Source organism: Castor canadensis, chromosome 13 (assembly GCF_047511655.1).
Source record: "Castor canadensis chromosome 13, mCasCan1.hap1v2, whole genome shotgun sequence".
NCBI lineage: Eukaryota > Metazoa > Chordata > Mammalia > Rodentia > Castoridae > Castor > Castor canadensis.
The window spans coordinates 10348783-10367908 of NC_133398.1; the positions used below are offsets into that span (position 1 = coordinate 10348783).

Here is a 19126-nt window from a genome sequence, read left to right on the forward strand (position 1 = left end):
ATGGAAGCACTCTGCAGGTACTATAATGGGGGGATGTATGTCATTGTACATTTTTGAAAACTTATAGAATGTATACCAACAGCAAAACAAACTATAAACTTTGAGTCATAATGATGTATCAGCGTAAATTTATCAGTTGTAACAAATGTATCACTTACATGTAGGATACACACACACACACACACACACACACACACAACATATTACATGCACACCCCACCCCCTCCTCCCATGCTGAGGACTGAACTCAGGGCCTTGCACTTGCCAGGCAAGCACTGTTCACTGAGCTAATTCCCCAACCCCACATGTAGGATATTGATAGTGGGGGAAGTGAGTGTCTAGAGGCAGAACATATGTGGAAACTCTACTTTCTGCCCAGTTTTGCTGATAACCTAAAACTGTTCTAAAAACAAAATGAAGTCTCGTCAGCTCAGGCCTGTAATCCTAGTTACTTGGGAGGCTGAGATCAGGAGGATTGTGGTTCAAGAACAGCCAGCCTGGTCAAATACTTCACAAGACCCTATCTCCAAAATAAACAGAGCAAAATGGTCTGAAGTTGTGGCTCAAGTGGTAGAACGACTGCAAACCAGAATTTTATAACTGAAGAACTTTGGGATACCTTCTTTCACTATAAAAGTCAGGCTCAGAGTTCAGAAACATTTCTTCATTCACCAGTGTCTGTTGGTGTTATGAATGATGGATGTATTTTATGGTAGGAATATGAGTTAGCTTGCTGAAGCATCTGGAGTTAATGGAACTCCAGGCCAGAAGGATACCAGGACACCTGTCTTTGAGGTGTTATTTTAAGATCAAGATTGTATAATCGGAATAAGAACAAGCCATTTGATTTTGAAGTGTTCTATTTGTTATTTCTTTCATCATTTTTACATTTACTCACATGTGTGTACATTATATGGGCCACCTCTTCCCCCCAAAGTGTTCTATTTTGTTGTCTCATTTGTAAGAAAAAACAGCTCTATTCCCCATCATCTTCCCTGCTCCTTTTTTCTTTTGTTTGGCAGTATTTGGGTTTTTGAACTCAGGGCCTCATTCTTGCTAGGCAGGTGCTCTACTGTTGCGGGAATTTCAGGCTGAGATACGGGACACTGAAGCAGTTTAGCAGGAAGCAACTTTTTATTGTGCTGGCATAGACCCAGCGGACTGACTCATGTCCAGAGGCTGAGCCCCAAAAACAAAGAGGTCTCACCTTATATACCTTTGCAAGCAGGTTACAGAAGCAAAAAGCAAAGCTCAACCCACATATGGCTGCATGTGACTTCATTGGCTACTTCGTTTTCCCAGTGCTATGTGACCTTCTTCATGTTTCAGTTCTTCAAGTTTTATCTCTCTGCTTTGCCATTCCTTCCCCCGCCTCATTATCAGAACACAGCCTGTCTGTTTCTCTTCTGGTCCTCCTCCCTGCTGTACTACCACTTGAGCCATACCCTTAGCCCACAAACTGGTTTAGATGAAAGAAAAATTTCCCTCCTTCCTTCCTTCCTTCCTTCCTCCCTCCCACCCTCCCTCCTTCCCTCCCTTCTTTTTTAGATGGTGGTAGTAAAGTTTGAACTCAGGGCCTTGTGCTTGCTAGGCATGCACTCTACCACTGGCCCAGAGGACCAATATTTTAAAATGCAAACATTTATAGAGTTCTTTTATTATTATTGTTACCTATTTTTTGTTTGGCAGTACTGAGGTTTAAACTCAGGGACTTTGCACATAGCAAGCACTCTACTGCTTGAACCATGCCTCCAGCCTTAGAGTTCTTTCTAAAAAGTGAAGTGACTTCCATTTTATAATTAATTATAGATAACGTTTTATTTTGAAATAATTGTGGATTTGCATGCAGTTCTAAGAAGTAATATACAGAGGGCTGGCAGAGTGGCTTAAGTGGTAAAATGCCTGCTTAGCAAGTGTGAGGCCCTGAGTTCAGATCCCAGTACCACAAAAAATTTAAAAATAAATTTAAAAAGAATTAATACAGAGAGATCATATTTATCATTTACCCACTTTTTTTCCCCCGGAAGTAATATTTTGTAGAACTATAGTACAGTACCTCAACCTGGATATTGACATTGATATAATCCATGATCTTCAGGTTTCTGTAGTTGTATTCATGCATGTGTGTGTGTGTGTGTGTGTGTAGTTCTGTGTAATTTTGCTACATTTGTAGGTTCTCATGCAACACTACATTCCAGATGCACAATAGTTCCATCACAAGGAGAATTCCTCATGTTGTCATTTTATGGGCTTCCTTTGTGCTTCTCCTCCTAACTCATGGACCCCTGGACACCAGTAATCTCTTTTCCATTTCTGTAGTTTTGTCATTTAAACAATGTTATGTAAATGAAATCATATAGTATGTTTAGGATAGGTTTTTTTTTTTTTCTCCACTCAGCATAAATTCCTTAAAATTAATTTGGGTTGTTATGTGATAGTAGTTCATTTCTTTTTTATTAAAGCTGAGTAGTTTTCTACATATAGTTATGTGAACATAACTTTTTATTGCAAAATGTGCAGTTCTTGGTTCATATGTAAGTACGTGGTTTACAATTTACTTTTTATTTTTTGGCAGTACTAGGGTTTGAACTCAAGGCCTAACACTTGCTAGGCAGCACTCTACCACTTGATTCACTCCACTTGCCCTTTTTTGTGTTGGGTGTTTTCGAGGTAGGCTTTCTCAGGCTGGGTTTGAACAGGGATCCTCCTGATCTTTGCCTCCTCTGGAGAAGCTGGGATTACAGGCATGAGCCACTGGTGCTTGGCTTACAATTTACTTCTTAATTAGCCAATTTAAGAACACACGATTTAAGCCTTTTACTGGACACAGGCAGTTGCACATGTCAGTTACTTAGGGAGGCTGAGGCAGGATGATCGTAAGTTTCATGCCAGAAGGAGCAGTTTAGCAACACCCTGTCTCACGCCTTGGTACCAGGCAGAAACTATTTTTGCCCTTATCTCTAATTTTGTTGAAGAGAGAATATAGCAATAATAGGAAGGAACAAGGGTTTTTGCTAGTTGAGATAAGGATAGCTATATAAGGAGTTGGCTCGTATTGCTTTCCTGTACATGTGTGTTACCTTCTAAGTTAATTCTTCTTGAACTAACCTTTTCTGTAGTTCCTGGTCCCCTTCTCCTATTGGCCTCAGTCACTTTAAAATATCTGCATTAGTTTCTCTGCGTTAAGGGCAACAAATGCTATCTAGGTTTTTGGGTGTCTTACCTATCTTCATACCTCCCTTGTGTGCTCTCGCTTTATCATGTGATCAAAGTCCAATCCCCTTGTTATGTTTGCCCTTGAACTAATGTCCACATATGAGGAAGAACATAAGATTTTTGGTCTTTTGGGCCAGGCTAACCTCACTCAGAGTGATGTTCATCCATTTACCTGCAAATGATAACATTTCATTCTTCTTCGTGGCTGCATAAAATTCCATTGTGTATAAATACCACATTTTCTTGACCATTCATCAGTAGTGGGGCATCTTGGCTGTTTCCATAACTTGGCTATTGTGAATAGTACTGCAATAAACATGGGTGTGCAGGTGCCTCTGGAGTAACCTGAGTCACATTCTTTTGGGTATATCCCCAAGAGTGGTATTGCTGGATCATATGGTATATCTATGTTTAGAGTTTTAAGAAGCCTCCAAAGGGTAGTCTTCTTTCCTGTCAAAACGTATGCCAGTAGCTCAAGCCTGTAATCCCAGCTACTTGGGAGGCTGAGATCGGGAGGATTGCAGTTTGAGGCCCAGAACAAAATGGACTAGAGATGTGGCTCAAGCAAGCATAAAGCTCTGATATCAAGCCCCAGCATTGCAAAAAAAAAAAAAAAAAAAAAAGTATCCTTAGTCATATTTTTTTGTGCTTGAGTCTTACCTTTAATATTGCACTAACAGTTTATTTTCTGTTCTTTCAGCGGCTATGTGACTATGTTTGTGACCTTCTGTTGGAAGAGTCCAATGTTCAGCCAGTATCAACACCAGTTACAGTGTGTGGGGACATACACGGACAGGTAAAACTTAAAATTTAATGAAGGATTTTTAGGTTTTGTACTGTATATGAGCCATGATGTAAAATTAAAAAACAAACAGAAACACAAAACCCAGCTGATGGTTAAGTTGCATCAGTGTTTGAGATATTAATGATTCTGGTTTACTATGCAGGTAAATAAAAGCAGTGGACAAATAATTCATGGATTTTATTGAAATTGTATTTGTGAAGTGCATAGAATGCTGCATAATTGTTCTGTGAAATGGTGGGGGTTTTTGGTGGGGATAGAAGACATAAAATACAAACATGGACTGCTCATGGTAATTATGATTAGGAGATAATTTGATTTTGGAACTTTCCCCCTATTTATTGTATTCCTATCATATATTGAAATTTTATCATTTCCTTAGTGGGAATGAGAATAGAAACAGCTCAAAAAATAAAATTGTTGGTATATGGTTTTACATCAAGTCACTGATAGATGAAAAAGAGTTCATTTTTTCCTTCTGCCAGGTTTTTATTTGTTTATCAGAATTTATAGCAGTGCCTGACTCTACTGTCAGTGTTCAGCCCAGTTGGAAACCTTATATGTATTTGTAGAATTTTTTCACCGGGAAACAATAGCTGAACAAATCATTGATAGCTTTTTATATTAATGAAATATAGTCAAGTTATAAGACCTAGAATCTATTGTGAACCATGTAGTATAGATAAATGCCAGCAGGACTTACTGTCTATACAATTTCCCTGCTTTAAACGTGACTGCTTAAGGGAGCAGATATGTGTTTAAATTGGCCCCGATTAAGGGCTATTCTGTAAAGTCCTTTGGCTACTTAAAAGGTTATTCCTTTTCTAAGTTCTTTTCTGGATGGTGAGATTGTAATAAATCATGTTACCCTATCATTATAATAGTGTATAGAAGCTTTTTATTTATTTAATCATTTAAACATTGAACGTTTAAATACAGTTTTGTTAACTGTGATCTGGGATTTCTGTACCATTTTAAATGTTAGAAGTTTAAGTAGTAGCTTTTTTCAAGTATAAAAGATGAATGTGTTGGAAATTGTTACTTGTACTTGTATTATAGTAAATGTGTTATAGTCAATTACTTAATCCAAATCTTTTTCTTAAGAAAAACAGCCGTTTTCTTTAGAAATTAGGATTAGGATAATCTAGTTGACTAAAGTTTACCAAATGTACATTTTGTCAGTTACCAATTTTCAGACAAATAAAATAGGATGAAATGTATAGTTTTTTTTTTTTTATTGGTTGTTGAGAAGACACTCCATGACCGTGAAGCCAACAGAAGAGTATGGAAGTTAGTTCCACTGTTGTGTATGACACTGTGATGTGTCATGTAAATTCATATTCTGAAAAAAATTCTGGAGTGGTAGATGTTGCTGTATGATGAGTGCTTGCCTAACATGCTCAGAGCTATGGATTCTATCCCAGGCACTGCAAAAATAAACCATCAGCCCCCACCCCTTGAAAAAATTCTTACTCATTTCCTTATCTTTTGTCTTATTAAAATGAATGCTGACTATTGGCAGGATGGCTAAATTAACTTATTGAGAAGTTAGATAAGTGATTTCAAAATTCTCAATAGATGAGAAGATGTGCAAAAGAAATTTGAGGGGGAGCCTACAACATAAATGATGTAAGTATGACTTCATGGTGACTGCGCTGTGGTCAGTGCTCTTGGTGGCTTGGGAACTATGTATTTGGCAGTTTTGTTTATAATTTATTTCTTCTAACAAATGTACATATGAGGAGGACTTTTAATACTGATTTTTTTTTACCTATTTTGCTTTATTATTTTACTCCTTAGCAGGAATTTTTAATCAGCTTATATTGCCTTTCTTTTATAGTTTTATGACCTTTGTGAGCTATTCAGAACTGGAGGTCAGGTTCCTGACACAAACTACATATTTATGGTATGTAAACCCTGGTAATATTAAGTGTTTATTTAACATTGAAAGAATCTGACTTATTACATGTAAATTGTAATAAGTTTTATTTCCATATAACAGTTGCTACTTTAACATATGAAAAGATGAGTCCATTCTTTTCTCCATTTTTTTCATGTCCTCTATATTGAAATAATTGCATTAATAAACACCTGTACAAATAGAACTGGGTTGTAACTGTCACTAATGGCAGAAAAAGAGCATAGAACAACTGGTTTAAGCCATAAACCTTCAGTTTACTGCTATTTCATCATGCTATTTGAGCATTCATTTTGATCTCTTACTAATCTATGGGTAGGTGAATATAATATACACAGGTATATTGTTTTGTGTTCCTTTCTTCCCCTTAATACACATCTGCTATTATGGTGGATGTTTGCTTAATTTCTTTTTGGAATGTAATGTTACTGTTGACCTTTTTCTGAATCCTTTTATCATTATTTCTTCTGCAAGTTTCTGGCTCACCTTCCTATTCTTTTAACTGTTTCCTATTGATATAATATTGGTCTATGTCAAACATTAATGGGAAGTGTAAACAGCATGTGGTCTCATGGTGTTGTTAAAGCTGAACCTAGAATGTTGTTATGGTTTTGATACTTGCCTTGACAAACACCTTTTTAAGTAGGCAGCTCTTCTGATACAGTTAAATAATTTGTAAAATTTAGTATTAGAAAAAATTTTGATTCACACATGACCTTTTACTAATATCTAATGATAGGATTGGAAAGTGGTAGTTTTGCTGGGATAGTCATTGAGAAAATTGTATAGCAGATCCTGAGACCTCTTCTGAATCATAAACGCAGTATAAACATTTAGGAAAACAGTTTCTTTTTTTCTTTTGGCAGCACGGGGATTTGAACTCAGGGCCTACATCTTGAGCCACTCCACCAGCACTTTTTGTGATGTTTTTTCCAGATAGGGTCTCATGAACTATTTGCCTGGGCTGTTTCCCAACTTCAGTCCTCCTGATCTCTGTCTCCTGAGTAGCTAGAATTACAGGTGTGAGCCACCGGCACATGCTAGGAAAACAGTTTCTTTACTTCCATTTGAATTTTTTGTTAAAACTCAATTTCCAAATAATTTAATATGTAACTCTTTATTATTATTCTTTTGGGCTATGTCTCTGAGTTTGTACACTTTGATGTAATTTTAAAAGTCTATTATAGCTATTGGGCTGGGATGTAGCTCGGTGGTACAGCGCTTGCCTAGCATGCATGAGGTCCTGAGTTCGATCCCAGCTCCAAAAAAGAAAAGACCAAAAAAAAAAAAACCTCTCCCCAAAAGTCTATTATAGCTATTATATTGTTTGTAACTGTAAACTTTTATTTTACAGGGTGATTTTGTAGACAGAGGTTACTATAGTTTGGAGACCTTCACTTACCTTCTTGCACTAAAGGCTAAATGGCCTGATCGTATTACACTTTTACGAGGAAATCATGAGAGTAGACAGATAACACAGGTGTATGGATTTTATGGTAAGACCTGTTTTTCTGATTCTGAATATTATTTACTTTCATTTTGAAAAAAAAAAGTCACACATAAGTCATATAAGGGCTTTATATTTGTATATTTGTTTTGGGGTTTGTTCTGTTTTTGAGACACGGCTGGCCCGGCGCTCACAGTCATCATGTGTTGACCTCCTGAGTTCTGGTATAACAGTTCTGCATCACCATGCCCAGCTGCTTCCATATTCCATTTCTCCCAGTCAACTGAAAATCTACCAGAGAGAGACAGACACACCACTGTTAACTTTTTGCTGTACATCTTTTTAAATCAGTGCAGCAGAGTAATCGTCAATGTGCCTCATTGGAATCACCTGGGTCCCAAGTGCTTGTTACAAATGTAGATTGCTATGCTCTACTCAAATCTCATAATCAGAATGTTGTGGGGGGGACCCTAAAATCTACTGAAAGTGACTTCATTCAAGTTTGAGAGGTCATTCTGTTTTGTGTGTGTGTGCAAGTGTGTGTGCGTGCATATGTACACATATACATGAAGACAGACATGGAATTATACCTGCTTTTTTTCTTTCTTTTTGTGTTGGGACATGTGTGAACTCATGTTGAAGGAAGCATGTTCCTTCATGCTAGGAAGGCAGACACTGGCAAAATAAGTACTCTACCACTTGAATCACGTCTCCAGCCCATTTTGCTCTGGTTACTTTGGAGATGGAGTCTCGTGAATTGTTTGCCAGGGCTGGCCTTGGACCTTGATGATCCTGATCTCAGCCTCCCACGTAGCTAGGATTACAGGCATGAGACACCACTTCGAGCTGTTTTTTGATTTTTTTTTTTTCTGTATTGGGACTTAAACTCAGGACCTTCACCTTGAGCCACTCCACCAGCCCTTTTGTGTAATGGGTTTTTTTGAGATAGGGTCTCATGAACTATTTGCCTGGGCTTGCTTTGACCTGTGAGCCTCCTGATCTCTGCCTCCTGAGTAGGCTTGGATTACAGGCATGAGTTACTGGTTCCCGGCTTTTTAAAAATTTTTTTGAGATAGGTTCTGACTGTGTAGCATGGGCTAGCAGGCTATAGTCTTCCTGCTTCAGCATCCAGAATGCTGGGATTATAGGCATGCAACATTACATATAGTTCCTTGTGTTATTTTTATGGCTATATCATACTAGATTGAATGGATGCACCATAATTGATTTAACTGTCCTTTTATCATTGGACATTGAGTTGTTTTTAAGTTGCGTGTGGTGGTGCATACCTTTATTTATAGCACTTTGGAGGCTAAGGCAGGAGGATGGAAAATTCCAGGCTGGCCACATAGTGAGACCCTGTCTCACAAAAACAAAAGAAAGTAGAAAAGAGATTGGGGGTGTAGCTCAGTGGTGCAATGCTCATCTAGCGTGCAGAAGGCCCTGGTTTTGATGCCCATCACTGAAGTTAAAAAAAAAGCTTTTTAGGAAATTCCTTGAAAGAGATAGACAATAGGACTATTGAGATTGTGTATTTAATTGTTCCTTGAGCACAATTAAGACATATTGAGAAATTTGAAAATATTAACTTCAGAACTTCAATTTTAGATTTTATATTTTGAATTATCTATTGTTACCATAAACATAGGGTAAACTCTTCCTCTTCAATTTGTCTGTCATTGTCAATTACTGAATTGAGAAATTTTGATAATTTTGTTATTTTTATATGTTTATTGACAATTGTTAGGTTACATGATTAATATTTACCTCCTTTCTATAAGTTATGTCTTATTTTTCATTCACAAAATATCAAATGCCATTTGAAATACAAGGTTTGATTTCCTCCCCTTTTTTTGGTAGTACTGGAGTTTGAACTCAGGACCTCATGCTTGCTAGGCAGGTGCTCTACCACTTGAGCCACTCCACGAGCCCCAGAAGTTTGATATTTGTCTTTCGTAAGTCTGGAAATCAAACCCAGAGCCTTGTGCATACTAGTCTAGTACTCTGCCACTGAGTCACATAACTCCTAGCCCTTGGTTTTTTTTGAGATATCATCTCGATTTGTTACTTAAGCCGGCCTTGAACTTGCTATGTAGCCCATGCTGACCTCAAACTTTTGATCCCTACCTCTCTGCCTTCTGAGTGCTGAGGTGTGCAGGACTATGCCTAGCAATGCTTCTAACTCTTGCAGACACTCAGTGTTTACACAGTATACTGTGCTGATAGTTCAGTAAAGCAGCACAATATAAATTCTTTTTTTTGGGGGGGTGCATGGTGGTAGCTAGTAACTGGGGTTTGAATTCAGGACCTTATACTTTCTAGGCAGGTGCTCTACCACTTGAGTCACTCCACCAGCCCTTTTTTGGTTGGGTGTTTTTTGAGATAGGGTCCCGAGAGGTATTTGCCCCAGCTGACTTACAACCCTGATCTTCCTGATCTCTGCCTGGTTAGGCATGAACCACCGGCATCTGGCACTAAATTCTTAAATATGTATCATTAGGTGATTTCATTGTTGTGTGGACATCATAGAGTTTATTTACAGAAGTTTAATTGGCTACAGACTAAGTTGGTGATATAATCTTATATGTGGTCCATCATTGATGGAATGTTGGCAGTGCTTGACTGTGACAAGCACATATAGTGTTATACAAAATATTATATATATATATATAACATCTAAGACTCATATATAACTTACTATACATTTCAAGGTTTTTTTGGGGTTTTGTTTTTTTTGATGGTACTGGGGTGTGTACTTAGGACCTTATTATGCTTGCTAGGCAAGCACTCTGCTACTTGAGCCAAGTCCCCAGCCTCAACCTTTATTTTTAATGTGTTTCTGTTTGATCACATGAGGTCAGGTGTAGATTTTTTCACTGGTTGGATCATGTCGATGCTTAAATATTTCAAATTGTGCAGCATTTCAGATTAGAGATGATCAAAGTCTATATATAAGAGACTAATGGTATATATGTGAAATGAATTATGTGTGTGTATAAACATGTATCACCATTTGAGCAATGTAGAGCAAAAGGAAAAACAAGGGAGGAGGAGGACTTTTTTGTTGGTACTTAGGGTTGAACTCAGGGCCTCTTGAGGATGTTTTAGTCAATATGTTTTGACTAAAGAAAATGACAACAGTGCAGTATTTGGTCTTGGAACTTTCTTGTTTCTAGAGCTGTATTCAAACACTAGTGGGTTTTATGGTTTTGTTTAATAACAGGAAGCCCAATAGATAATTTTAGTTATCATGTGACTTACATTGATTTAAAGCCATATATGGCTGTTAATTATCGATTGCTCAGTTCACACTAGTAAACATATACTGGGAAGTTTTGTGAACCTAGAGCTTTGCCTGTGTGAAAACTAAAATTACAACATTCCTGTTTGGTGGAGCGTCTCAAGGAGTAGGGCGTCTGCATAGTGTGTGCGAAGCCCTGGGTTTAAACCCAGTTCTGTTAAAATAAAACTAAAAATAAACTACAGTCTTCTTTCCAGTATCACTTTTAGCTACACTTAAGGCAATTGGTGGTATGTGAGTTTGTTTGTTTGTTTGCTTTTTACCAATATTAAGAATGATGCCAAAGAGCAGAATTTCCGTGTATTACTGGAAAGAAGAGATGTGTACCCTATTAAGTATGTATATAAGAGAGAGTGTCAAACTGGGAATACGTGAGAACGCCTTTGCTATTCTGTGCATAGTTATGACTTCAGGTGTGCTTACTGGACCTCGAGTGTTTAGTTGCACAATTTGCAGAAAATGCCAGAATAGATACACTTTAGTTCTGAGAAATGTTGAGATAGGAATGCTTCTATAATCAAAGGTCCTCTAATTTGTTTGATTTGCTTATTCCTGCTGGAATAAGGCAGTCACATTAAATAAGTGAATCTGTTTGCTAGAATTGCCTAGAATTAACATAATTGACAAAAGCATTTACTTTACCTTGTATGAAATTACTAGTTAGCTCTTCTTGATGAGAGCATTTTGGCTAATAATTTCAAGCTACTTCTTAGGGCTACTTTCCTGGAGTGAAAAGCAGGACTGTGTACTTAGTTGTTAGCTTTTTTTTGTTTTGTTTTTGGTGGTACTGGGTGTTGGACTCAGGGCCTCACACTTGCTAGGCAGGTGCTTTACCACATATGCCACTCCACCAGCCCAGGTGTTCTTAGGATATTAGACTTCTTTTGGCTCTGTCCAGAGGGCCTATTAGGTCTATAAATGTTTTAGAATTTTCTGTTGTACCAAAAGCTGTATGTTGTACCAAAAGCTGTTCTAGTATTGGATGTAACGTTTATTTTTATCAGCAAATTCAGAACCTCATTAATGAGAACTCTGTTTCTTTCACAGATGAGTGCCAAACCAAATACGGAAATGCTAATGCTTGGAGATACTGTACCAAAGTTTTCGACATGCTCACAGTAGCAGCTGTAAGTTACGAGGCTCTTCTTCCACCTTCATGTATTTGACTGCCAATAATACATTGCATGGTTTTATCCAATTGTCATCTCAATTGTATTGATTTATCTTTAGCATTCATTGACTCATTGATGACTGAATTTATTATTACACATTTAGCCCTTTATTATTTTTTTTATTAGTTGATAGATGAGCAGATTTTGTGTGTTCATGGTGGCTTATCTCCTGATATCAAAACACTGGATCAAATTCGAACCATTGAACGGAATCAAGAAATTCCTCACAAGGGAGCATTTTGTGACTTGGTTTGGTCAGACCCTGAAGATGTGGATACTTGGGCAATCAGTCCCCGAGGAGCAGGTTGGCTTTTTGGAGCAAAGGTCACAAATGAGGTAATGTTGCTTGAAGAACTATGGTGGCCCCAGTTAACAAACTTGTAGCCTAGTTTATTCAAACTGTAGTGGGTATGGATATCAAATTTGTAGTTCAATTTATTCGTTTATGTTTTTCTCTACTGGTTAAATGAGATCATACAGTAAACGCACCTATTCAGCATCCACCTCGTAATATGATCAAAATAATAGTTAGGTAATAAGATAGCAAGGCATGACAGGTAACTTTTGAAGTTTAGCTATGTTCAATTAAAGGTACATACATAGCTGAGAATGTAGCTCAGTGATAGAGTACTTGCCTAGCATGCAGGAGTCCCTGATTTTGCAATGCAGAAAACAAGAACAGAAACAAAACAAGCAAACAAACAAAATAAACAAACAAAAAAGCCCCAAACAACTATACACACACACACACACACATACACAGACATGGAGGGGTGCCATTATATTGGGAAGTGCTCCAGCATAACAGAATCGTAGAACTAGGTTCTGGTCCTATTGGTGTAAGTTTATTTAGGTACTATTTATCCAGTCTGAGATTTTTTTCCCCTCAAATTGCAAAAGGAGGATAATAAATTTCTTTCAGAATTACTGAAGACTCGCACATAAACAAATCCTCAGTGAATCATATTGATAATAATGTCTTTATTATTAAACCATGCATAACAAACCTTTGTTTCATTCTGATAGTACTTAGGGAATGCTTATCTTCCAGAAACAACTTCTTTATTTTCTTTTTCTTTCTTTCTTTTTTTTTTCTAGTAAAAAAATATAATAATAAAGCTTATTGGGAAAGGAATTGAGTACAACACAATACAAGTGGGGAGAAATGGAGAAAAAGGGAGAAACATTTTTTGCTCACCATGCAGGAAATTGGAGTAATGACAGCTTTTTTTCTTTTTCTTGAAATAGGGTCTGCTGTGTAGCCCAGGCTTATCTCAACCTCTTTTTTTTTTTTTTTTGACAGTACTGGGGTTTGAACTCAGGGTCTCATGCTTGCTATGCAGGCGCTCTACCACTTGAGCCACTCTGCTGGCCCAGGTCTCAACCTCTCCTGATCCTCCTCCCTGTACTTCCCGAGTGCTGAGATATAAGCATGTGCCACCATGCCCTGCTCTTTTTTTGTTTTTGTTTTTGTTTTGGAAGGGGTCTCTGTGTTTCCCAGGCTGGTCTCAAATTTGTGGGCTCAAATGTTCCTCTTGTTTTAGCCTTCCAAGTAGCTGGGACTGCAGGACTGAGCTGCTTGTCATGCTCAGTTCAGAAACTTCTATCTAATCATGGGGCTGTACTATTTCTGTTTGCCTAAACTTTTGGAAATTGTTGGAGATAATTATAGAATGGGTTCTAAAACCATGAGAACTTTATTAGTAATAATGTTTGCTACTTTATTTCAATTGTTATTTTCTCACATAAGTAGGCTGATTTTTTTGTGTGTGTAATACTAACAAATCTTTTCTAAATTGCAGTTTGTTCATATCAACAACTTAAAACTCATCTGCAGAGCACATCAGCTTGTGCATGAAGGCTATAAATTTATGTTTGACGAGAAGTTGGTCACAGTGTGGTCTGCTCCTAACTACTGCTATCGCTGTGGAAATATCGCTTCTATCATGGTCTTCAAAGATGTCAATACAAGAGAACCAAAGTTATTCCGGGCAGTTCCAGATTCAGAACGTGTTATTCCTCCCAGAACGACGACGCCGTATTTCCTTTGAGGCCTTCGCCCATCCTGCTGACCCATTTTTCTGCCCTTTTCTTTCCCCAACTTTCTTGTATTACCCTCTACAATATACTTTTTATTGAGCACTTTGCTGCTGAAATGCTGCCTCTTGCCTTTTTTTTTTTAATTTTAAATTATCTAAATTTATTGTTTGTTATGGTGTCTATAGCAATGTTTTTCTATCAATTTTGTCACCCGTCCCATCCCCACCTTGGACTCACTTGAAGAAGACTTGAGAAATGTCTTAATACTCACACTGCTGCATGTAGCTCTTGCTTGTTTACTGGTCTGGGGAGACAGGATGTGTTTCCTTTTTTAAAAAAGCCAATTGACAATTACACCGAAATACTCTTCCTTTGTATCATTGAACCTTTTGTTTTAGTTTGGTAAGTTTTAAGAAATTTCAGCAGCAAAGTTGTTACTCAGTGGGCACGATGGACTACAGATGCCTCAAGTTATGTGTACCTGTCCCAGCTGTAAACGTTGTCCTTTGTTGATGATATTTTAAAAGGATATAAAATAAATTGGTCTAAAGGGCTGCCCTCCTTGTTGTGTTTTTAAATTTTAGTTAAAAGCTGCTACAGCTTATGACTTTGTACATTAAGATAATTGTATTGATCTTTTTTCAGATTCCTTGTATTTTTTAATAAAGTAATCTTAAAACCCACATAGGTTAAGTGATAGAAATTTTAAACAGCATACATTGTTAGCTTAGAGTTAACTCTTTTTTTTTCTTTTTTCCTAATCAGAGTTCTTGATCCTTTGGTTATTAAGTCTAAAACTTCAATTGAAATTCAATAGTATTTATTTTTAAAAAAAATCACTAAACTGTGCCTAAAGAACATAACTGCCATATTAATATTTTGGTTTATATCCTCTGTAGTAATAGAAAAACATTTAATACTTGTAATGCTGATATGTTCATTTGATACGAGTTGAGTAGAATGTGATCAATCCAGTTTACAATCTATCATGAGTATCATTAGGTAAAAATATGTACTTACCAATAGGAATCATTCTTCTCTTGCTGTAACACTTGACCTTAATTTTTAGAAAGTGTTCATTTTTTAACTGCAAATGGAAAGGTGAAAAAGTCGGGACCCTTGTATTTGTGAACTGTAATCTGAAGCACATTATTTAAAGTGTAGAAAGAAACAAACTGTCCTTTTTTGCAAGGGTCTGTGATACTATATTTTGGCTTTGTGTAAGCAATTTAAATATCCAAAGGGTTGTGATGATCAGTTCTTGATATGCAACTATATTCCAGTGTCTCTTATGACTGTGGTCATAAATGACACTGGAATGTACCATTTTGTGAAATACTTGGTATCCCTTTACTACTATAGTAATTTTTGTCATCCCAGGAAATCCATGTGAAGCCAGCCAATGAATAAAGCACTTTAGCATCTGTTCAGGTAGTTTAGAAAACCAACTTTTCCCCTTCAGGATAAGAACTTCCAGGTTACCTAAAAATGCAATAAAATTCTTTGTAGTCTAAGCTTCTTGGCACATAATTTTTCATCAGGGTTTCTTTTACTGAATGAGCACAATACTGTTTTGATTCATTTTTTCCCAACCACCCAGCTCCTTGTACAGTTTTTAATTATATTGCTCTGTGAAAGTAGTGGCTGAGATATTTTCTGAACACACTTGAACTAATGTTGGGTCAGTAGCTTTGGGTTACTCTGCTGACCCCAGTGTAATTCAGGTGGAAAGGTATTTTTATCTCACAGGAATATGTAGCTATGTATTTTACTAATTGTGAAACACTGGAAATATAACAATGCAGACATCTTGGTGTGGTCTTTGAACAGCTCTCTGCAGTATTTTTTTCTGTTACCATAAATTGTATTTGAGTGACTTCCCTCCACTGCTTTTAAGTTGTACCAATAAAACTGGTAACCCTCAGGCCTCCCTTCCCATTCACCACTCCTTAGCTTAGGTTGATGTAGATGGTCTCCTTCTCCCTGTGATGAGACTTTTATTTGCGAGTCATGGTATAGTGTGTTTGTTTGTCAGTAGCTGGGCACGTGCCAATAATACTCTGTCCATTCCTTAACTGCCATCTCTGTTTCACCTGATTTCTCTTCAACTGAATAATGGCTCTTTTTTTGCATGGAAAAAAAATAGTCTTTACCACTGGATGTGTGAAGGGAAGAGAGAGTGAGTATATTGGACTTTGTAAGCCTGAAAGGAATATTTGGATCCCACTAATAAAAAGGACCGTGTATTATACAGAGTGATCGTGTGGTGGAAGGCACTCACAAGTCATAGATTTGTAGGGCAGGGGAACTATACTCCCTGTATCTGGGTTGAATGTAAAATGCCTTATGTCGTATTAATGGGGTAAGAACTATTTTTATTTGCCTGTGACATACTTGGCTTCTAATAAAGTGCCCCAGGTTCTAGAGAGAACTGTCCTCTTTGAATTGCCATTCCCTCCCTTTCCTCATGTCAAGGGCTGATATGCCCTTGGCTGCTTTTTATAGGTCAATGCGTCTCCCTGAAAAAAAAAAATCTCCCTTCTTTGAGTTGTTCATTTGGGTGTGATCCTAAAAAGCCTGGATCAAGAGTATATCTTAATAGCAGCTTGCGCCAGCTCCTCTTCTGTCTGGATGTTTAGAAATGTTGGAAAGTTTTGACATCTTAAAACTTGAGTTTTGCTTTTGAAATAAGGTGTGAAATACTGTTCATTGCATTAAGATTTGTGTGTTTTTGCTATGTAAGCCCAGCACCAGGTTTTGGGGAAATGCCTACATTGTGAAAGCAAATCAGGACTCTTTCTAAGGTTCTGTCATTATCAAAAATAGAATCGCTTTCCATCAGCTTCCAGAAAATTGTGTATTGAGTTGAAGAAATTTAACAAGAATCCGGATTTTTAAAATGTAATTGTTTTTTAAATGCTAATGTTTGTAAAGCACCTTCAGTTCTCTGGATGAAAGGTGCTATATTCCCTCAGTGTAAATTAATAAAAACATTATAGGAAGTTTGTCAAAAAATAATTTTATCTAATGCATAGTTTGTAGTATATCCTGACAAGAAGTTAGCATTTTATATAATATAATTTAAATTAAACAATGCTTATTCCTTCATGTGGTTGCTTGACTGGTAAAACTGGAACTTTTCTGCATTTGACTCTGGGCTAAGTGTTTCAATTCCTTAAAAGCAATATTTATTGTTATAACCTGGATCCAGTGCTCAGAACCATGCTCTGTGAGATGATCACAACTCTTTCAATTGTGTATTTCCAGCATGCAATAATGCTGATGAAACATACAGCAATAAAAAAGAGCCAAAAAATCTATTTGGAAAGTCCCCCAGCATGATGCCGAACATACTAGATACCCAGTCAGTTTTCTATGTCCTTATCCATGTGTTGCTGAACATGTTCCTTTCTTCCCCTCATAAGAAAACACTCAGGGGTTGGGGATTTAGCTTAGTGGAAGAGCGCTTGCCTGGCAAGTGCAAGGTCCTGAGTTCGGTCCCCAGCACCAGCAAAAAAAAAACAAAACACTCATGTTTTCTTAATTCAAAAAAATGCATGGAATTTACAGATAAGTTCTTTTGTGTGTGTCAACAGAAATATTTATTACATAGAATATTCTACTCAGTGCCTGGGCATCCACTATGGTTGTCAACACTCTATGTATAAATGGGGAAGGGATATTGAGCATTATTTTGTGGTACCCTTACTATGGGTCTGTGCTATCTTACCTTCCTCGCACACAGACCAGATGAGGAAACGGGCTTAAAGAGGATAGGTTACTCGTTCAGGGTTTTGTAAGAGAGCCGGAACTTGAATCCCTGTAAAGCACGCTGGAGTATATCTTAGACCTATTCTTTTTGAGATTTTTTTATTAGCATATATTAATAGTACAAGGGGTTTCATTGTGATTATTCCATACATGCATACAGTGTACTATTCACAAGTTCACCTGTTCTATTATACTCCCTTGACCCCCTCTTTCTTCTCCAACTTTAAGCCTTCTATTCTAAGCAATAATGGTTTTTGTAGCTGTGTGACCCAGAGCAAATTGGACTCTCTGATTTTTAACTTCTGTATCTAAAATAAGAGAACACCATGAAGAGATGATCTCAGAATTTAAAAATAGCACATACAAAATACCCAAGTACCTGCCCCAGTGCTACACAGCCCAAATTCAGTGTTTCAGAAGTAAGAATCCAAGGTGAAACAATCGCCAACAGTGTAGCTTTTGTAAGTACAACGAATTTGGAGAAGGCAATGTTTGATGTAGGATGGAGTAATGGGGTGGAAAATTCAAAAAGAGGGAGTGCAATAGGGACTGGAAATGATGGGGTGTGCATGGGTTACAAAGTAAAAGCGCAGAAGCAGCAATTCCTAGAACTTGGACACAACAGGAAGTTAAGACAAGGGTACTTCTTGGGACGGTGTAAGAATAGCTGCAGTTCTGTTGACAAAGTGTCTACCATGTATCAGAGGGCCAATTATGGAAGACATTGAAAAGTAGGAAGAGGATTTTAGTTGATACTTTAAGAAATGTAATAATAGTCATTTCAAGTATTGCATCCCTAGTGAGTTGATCCTACTCATTCTGGACTCCTTTTACTTCCTCCCTCCTCTTGTCTGACAAATTATTTTAGAGTTACTCCTCACTGGATTGATTATATGGGTGGGAAGATGATTGAGGAGTTTTATGGTCCTGTGACTTTAGGGGAAACAACAGAAGTGTTTTGTTGTTGTTCTGTTTTTTGGTACTGGGGCTTGAACCTCAGGACCTTCAACTTGAGCCACTCTGCCTGCCCTTTTTGTGATGGGATTTTTTCCAGATAGGGTCTCAGGAACTATTTGCCAGAGATCCTCCAGATCTCTGCCTCCTGAGTAGCTAGGATTACAGGCGTGCATCACCAGCGCCCGGCAATAACAGAAGTTTGATAATACTTTTTTCTTGCCAAAACCATTTAAAAAATCCCACGACCAAAGTGAGGATGTAACTCAGTGGTAAGGTGCATGCTGGGAGGTCCAAGAATACCCAGCCCTGCAAAAGAAAAACCCCACCACAGCTTACAGCATCACTATTCATAAAGGGAAGGCCATTTTAACATGAAGGATGTAAACAGAACTATCTCAATAAAGCAGAGCCTGTCATCCTAAACACTTTTGGTTCTTCGAAAACTTCAGCATCCTAATTTTTGCCGTTTATAGGGATTGGTGAGAAATTTGTTCCCACCGGT

The 19126-nt window shown here is 37.5% G+C and overlaps 1 protein-coding gene across 2 annotated transcripts in view; it reads left to right on the forward strand.

The window, feature by feature from the left end:
• The window catches only part of Ppp6c (protein phosphatase 6 catalytic subunit), a 26386-nt gene extending 11807 nt beyond the window's left edge, over positions 1-14579 (forward strand). The window contains exons 2-7 of one of the 2 annotated variants that reach the window (XM_020159255.2): positions 3917-4012; positions 5859-5924; positions 7291-7432; positions 11732-11811; positions 11983-12192; positions 13659-14579. In XM_020159255.2, the coding sequence (XP_020014844.1) occupies positions 3917-4012; positions 5859-5924; positions 7291-7432; positions 11732-11811; positions 11983-12192; positions 13659-13907 (843 nt within the window). In that variant the 3' untranslated portion in view covers positions 13908-14579. Of the gene's footprint in view, positions 1-3916; positions 4013-5605; positions 5648-5858; positions 5925-7290; positions 7433-11731; positions 11812-11982; positions 12193-13658 lie in introns of those variants that run through there. The other variant, XM_020159256.2, reaches the window with a different exon arrangement.
• Positions 14580-19126: the final 4547 nt, after the last annotated feature.